At 33.5% G+C, this 6,000-nt stretch overlaps 1 protein-coding gene across 8 annotated transcripts in view; it reads left to right on the top strand.

Annotated features, from left to right (window-relative positions):
* The first annotated feature begins 1,279 nt into the window (after positions 1-1,279).
* The window catches only part of LOC143256667 (recQ-like DNA helicase BLM), a 103,905-nt gene continuing 99,184 nt past the window's right edge, over positions 1,280-6,000 (top strand). Inside the window, exons 1-5 of one of the 8 annotated variants that reach the window (XM_076514241.1) lie at positions 1,280-1,497; positions 3,120-3,333; positions 3,978-4,103; positions 4,562-4,819; positions 5,455-5,633. In XM_076514241.1, the coding sequence (XP_076370356.1) occupies positions 4,003-4,103; positions 4,562-4,819; positions 5,455-5,633 (538 nt within the window). In that variant the 5' untranslated portion in view covers positions 1,280-1,497; positions 3,120-3,333; positions 3,978-4,002. Of the gene's footprint in view, positions 1,498-2,767; positions 2,892-3,119; positions 3,334-3,855; positions 4,104-4,558; positions 4,820-5,454; positions 5,634-6,000 lie in introns of those variants that run through there. The other 7 variants (XM_076514186.1, XM_076514231.1, XM_076514177.1 and 4 more) reach the window with 7 other exon arrangements.

The following is a 6,000-nucleotide window of genomic DNA, read 5'->3' as shown; positions in this document are numbered from 1 at the left end:
TAAAGCATAAACTTTTAAACGTTTCTTAAACTTACAGCGTGTCTAAGGAAGCAATTTGTATTGAATTTTTATATCTCAAGACGGCTGGTATGGGTATTAAAACTTTTATTAAAATAAAGTAGAGAGCATTATATATTTAAAAACGGCTGGTATGAGTAGAGAAAGTTTCCTTGTTTGTTTTTTGAATTTCACACATAGCTACTCGAAGGCTATCTGTGCCAGCCGTCCCTAATTTAGCAGTGTAAGAATAGAGGGAAGGCAGCTAGTCATCACCACCCACCGCCAACTCTTGGGCTACTCTTTTACCAACAAATAGTGGGATTGATCGTGACTTTATAACGCTCCCACGGCTGAAAGGGCGAGCATGTTTGGCGCGACGGGGATGCGAACCCAAGACTTTCAGATTACGAGGCTCACACTTTAACACGTTTGGCCATGCCGGGCCCCGTAGAGAAAGTACTAATAGAGGAGCGAAGAACGTTTCGACCTTATTCGGTCATCGTCAGGTTCAAAAGGTAGAGGCCCGGCATGGTCAAGCGTGTTAGGGGTGCGACTCGTAATCTGAGGGTCGCGGGTTCGCATCCCTATCGCGCTAAACATGCTCGCCCTTTCAGCTGTGGGGGCGTTATAATGTGACAGTCAATCCCACTATTCGTTGGTAAAAGAGTAGCCCAAGAGTTGGCGGTGGGTGGTGATGACTACCTGTCTTTCCTCTAGTCTTTCACTGCTAAATTAGGGACGGCTAGCACAGATAACCCTCGAGTAGCTTTGTGCGAATTTCAAAACCAAAAACAAACAATCAAAACATAGAGAACAACGTTTGAACATTCTTAGGTCATCTTCAGGTTAACCTTATCGTGTATTTTAATTAGGTTAATGTACCAGGCAAACCACAGATTGTACGATACACTTGTTATAAAAGGTTTCTGTTATAATAAGCACTAGTTTAAGGTTAAACCCAATTCCCTTTGGAACTAAATAGTTAATTTGCTTTGATTTTTATTTGTAATTTTTCAGGGTTCGCGCCCGCGTCGCGCCAAACATGCTCGCCCTCCCAGCCGTGGGGGCGTTATAATGTACGATCAATCCCACTATTCGTTGGTAAAAGAGTAGCCCAAGATTTGCCGGATGGTGGTGATGACTAGCTGCCTTCCCTCTAGTCTTACACTGCTAAATTAGGGACGGCTAGCACAGATAGCCCTCGAGTAGCTTTGTGCGGAATTCCAAAAAACAAACAAACAAACAATGTAATTTTTCATAAATAAATTACAAACAGCGGCATCTACCATATTTCTTAAAAGGCGCGTTGCTGGAAATGTCAAAACGCTTTTATTCTAAATAGGCGTTGAAGTGAACGAAAATTTAACACTTATATATTATATAAGTATATATAATAAATAGACAACTATTGATTTATCACTGGTAAATGGTTAATCTTATCTACGAGTTTTTGGTTTCGTTTGTTCTGAATAACGTAACTCCAGTTGTAAGGGTCAGGTAAGTCCAATTGGCCTTTTGTTGAAGATTTCGTTGTCATTGTCATGATCTATTGTTATTCATTTAATGAAATTAATAATACTGACGTAATGTTACATTGTATAATTTAAATTTACAAGTAACTAAATACAGAAAAAATCTTAGAAACTAAACTTAACTGTTAAAGTTATCATTCTATTACAAACTTTATACTCATATGGAATAGGCAGTAAATACGGACAATAATACTATGAAAATGATTCCTAGTTTAGAAAAATTGAAGTTTTAACCTGTGAAAAGAAATCTAAGAGTATGAGCTGCCCAAGAGCTTAAACGTCATTACCAAATTTTTGTTGATTAAAGCGTTTAAAAAGTTTTCCTTGTCGTTCACATAGGTGGCTGTTCATTAGGACTTGGATAAACTGTCAGTTTAGAGTTTATTGGGCTGATCAAAAAATAATGATTAAGATAAAATCATAGGTTTCAGAGCAAACAATTATGAGCTATAGAGTCCTGTGTTCTTTTACATTTTTTAAAACAGTATTGGCCCAGCATGGCCAGATAATTAAGGCATTCGACTTGTAATCTGAGGGTCACGGTTTTGAATCACTGTCACATCAAACGTGCTTGCCCTTTCATCAGTGTGGACATTATAATGTTATGGTCAATCCCACTATTTGTTGGTGAAAGAGTAGCCCAAGAGTTGATGGTGGGTGGTGATGACTAGCTGTCTTACACTGCAAAATTAGGGATAGCTATCACAGATAACCCTTGTGTAGCTTTGTGCAAAATTCCAAACAAACCAAGCCAAAAAGTATTATGTGGTGTGCTGTAATTAAGTTAAGGGTATTTCTCTGATGATCTCAATAGAATGAGTGATTTTCTGGCAACTGATTTTGTCATTACTTGGTATTATAATTAGGTATTTAGTTGTAAATTATTTATTTCCTTTGTTGTGCCCTCTATATATGTGTTTCATATTTTCCATTCATATGTATACAGCTTTTGAACAAAATTAATTTCTTGTGTAGCAAACTTATCAACACACAAAGGGCATATCATACATTCTCACCTAGAATGAAAAACATTATCTAATGGTTAAAGGTAAAAGATGATATGGTGCCTTGAAGTTCTGAATGCATTAAATTTGAAGCTATTTAAAGTGAAACATCAAAAATTTAATAGGCATGACTTTCTTGTGAATGGCATATACATTGTATCTCAGATTGGCTGGTATGGGTATTAACACTTTTATTGATAAGGAGAGAACATTGTTTTTACCTTCCTAGGTCATCTTCAGGTTAAGAAAGAGAGAGTTTGCAAGTGACCATTGCCAAACACATCTTTGGGACAAGAGTATAAACGGGTATGGGATTGTATGGGCATTGCAGCTGGATGTTAGGTTATTAATTAGTGTAGGTATAAAAGGGTTCCTTTATATTGGTTTAATTCTGGTTTTATTTACTTTATAAGTAGGGATTCTTTGATTTTGCATTTGTTTATATGTTTACCTGCTTAGTATCTGGGTGTTTTCTATGGTTATGTTGTGTTTATTTAATTTGCAATGTTCAAAAACATGTGTTTTTTTTTGTGTGTGTTCTTTGAAACTAATTTCCATTTTTCTGTTCTGTTTGTTTCTCCAGCATAGAAGTCGTGGCAGTTGTTGTAATGGTCACTTGCAAACTCTTTCTTAACCTGAAGATGGCCTAGGAAGGTCGAAATGTTCCTTCCTTATCAATAAAAGTGTTAATACCCACATCAGTCGTTCTGAGATACATTTTTATTTCAAGTGGATTTTTCATCATCAAGAATGATATATACATTGAAATATTGATAATTAATCAAAAGTGTTTTTTGGTAATTGTACTCCTAATTTTATGATGAGTTTAGCAAAATATCGTATAATGTGATTAGTTATTGTTTTTTTTAATAATCTCTGTGTACAGAGATCTGTGGGGTGAATTGCCAACTTCAAAATTTTAAATAGCAAAAACAAAATGTGCAACTTTTATCATTCACTATCACTGTAACTGTCATTTGGCTTTGGTACTTAAGTGTCCAAATTTCTTAATAGTGTCACACGTATAGTTTTCTTTGTCAAAGATTGCCTTATAATAAATTGCAACTTTTGCTTTTGTAGAATTTAATGGTGGTTTATGCTTGAAGAAGTGAATGTATTTCCTCGATACAGCTCTTGCTTGAAAAATACTTCACACATTTTAAGAAATTTTAATTTTAAAGTGAAGACTGTTTGTTTTAGTAGGCAATAAAGTTAGGTTACTTGTAACAATCAAATTCTGTCTGGTGAAAATTTAGTATGATTTCTTTAAACTTTTCATAATACTTAAATTATTTATTTGTTACTTTACATGGATAAAGAGCATCGGAGAATAATCTGGACAGCCAAGAAGAGCATGTAGGAATTTATCTTAATGTTTATCTACACTGCATCTTTTGTATTGGGAATAATAATAACCCTTACAATTATTTAATCCACATAGATGAATAGTGCTACTGCTATAAGGCATGTTTAATTTACCCAAGAACAACTTAGAAGAACATTTAGCTCAGTTTGCTGCATCCAAAAAGATAGAACTTAATGTCAGTTCTTCAGCATGTATAAAAAGGTAAGCATGTTATGTTTTTCTAGTGACCTTTCAGTCATTAATTTACTCTGTATACCAATAGAGTAAAAACTCAAAATGTTTAATGCTTATCTAATATTAAATATCCCAATCACTTGTCCTAACTTTTTATCTCTGCCAGAGATATTGTTTCAAACAAAACTTTCCTAATTACCCCCCTCCAAAAAATGTTAAACACTTTCAAATTTAAGTTTTTTTAGTGCTTTCTTTTCTGGTACTTTCAACAGAAATAATTGCTGTTATGTTCTGAATAGCTGTGCTATTGTATAAAGAAAGCTCTATGCATACCTTTTTAATTGAAGGTATTTTTAAGATAAAAATTGTGAGATGTAGAAAAGGAATTCATATAAATTATTAATATAAAATGTGCTTAATATTAGACTAAAACTATTGTACAGTATTATTTATAATTCCTGAATAATTTTTTTTTCACTTAGCAGAAACTTCACATTTCGGAAATCACTGAGCCTAAGTAAACGTAACTCAAGAGCTGAAGAACAAAATAAATCCTTAATGATAGATCAAGAAAGTTTAGAAAGCAAGATTACTGCAAGTCAGCAAACATCTTTAGATTCATTTTTCAAGAACTGCAATACATCTTCAGTAAACAAAACTGAATGTGGTGGTCCTGATGATTTGGAATTTGATTCAGCACCTACAAGTAGGCCTCGTCCAATTGCTACAGTTACACCACAAATGTGAGTTGTCTTTTGCAGTGATTACAAATTCTAGACAAATGTCAATCCTGTTTATTTAAAGAAAGTTGCTTTAGATGAGATTTTGAATTGTGTGTTGTTAGTTGCTGACAGTTAGAAGAATAAGCACCATTTTTCAGAGGTTAAATCCTTGCAAATCATCAAGCACGTTTAACATGCACATCTGTAACTCTATACAACTCATTGTGATTAGAATGTCTAACTATAATGCAGTAAGCATTTTAATAGGAAGTTCATAGCCTTATGATAATCTGCAGCCCATCTATAACATACACGTTGAAAATAATAACACATTGACAACATTTCTGTGAACTTCAATCCAAATAGTACCACTTCACACCTTACATTATCTTTAACAATAATGTAGCAAAGTTTGTATGAGAAAATATATCAATTGGATAGCAAGTGTCAGTTTTGATGTGTCTGAAACACAAGATTTAATTTAATCTTGTGTGAGCAGGAGTTTGGGGATCATGTGATGATGCTGTTTAACAGTCTTTGATTTTGTGGGCATATCTTGTGGTATAGATGTTGCACTTTTATTTGGATAGCTTTTTCTTCTTTGAGACTGGTGTTAAAAATATTCATTTGTTAAATCTTTGTAATATTTATTACAGACCCTCAAGACAGCCATTAACCACAATGACTAATTTCAAAGAAAAAAGATCTGTATCTTCAGTTGTTTGTCAACCTAAAACAAATGCAATGGGAGATTCCTTCAGTAAAAATTCCATCGTTTCCTTTCCTCTAGATATGTATGATTTGGAAGATTTTGAAACTGTTTCCGAGGCAGCTGGTTAGTTCATGTTTTCTCATACCGTAATATGTTTAGTTTTGGTATTTGTTTACAATATTTGTTCTTGATTTTACTGAGAGTGATATGCAGCTGTGAGACCAAGTCTCAAATAAATAATGTGTAAAGATACCTTTTAACATAGATAACATTTTGCGTCATTATTCACTCTTTCATTAAAGTGTATAATCCACCAAAAGGTTTTTTTTATGATTTCAATTATTTTCAAAAATCTTTAAAAACAGGTTGTTAAAATAAAGAACATCATTTTAATTTCATATAAGTACTTGCTGTGAAATTATTGTCTTAAAGTACAAGATGTACTGGATAATACTGTTCTTGTGATAAATATATTTTCTATATATTTTGG

This window comes from Tachypleus tridentatus, chromosome 1, assembly GCF_004210375.1.
Source record: "Tachypleus tridentatus isolate NWPU-2018 chromosome 1, ASM421037v1, whole genome shotgun sequence".
Lineage (NCBI taxonomy): Eukaryota > Metazoa > Arthropoda > Merostomata > Xiphosura > Limulidae > Tachypleus > Tachypleus tridentatus.
Note: the sequence above shows the minus strand (reverse complement) of the source record. Positions and strands in the feature narration are given on the sequence as shown.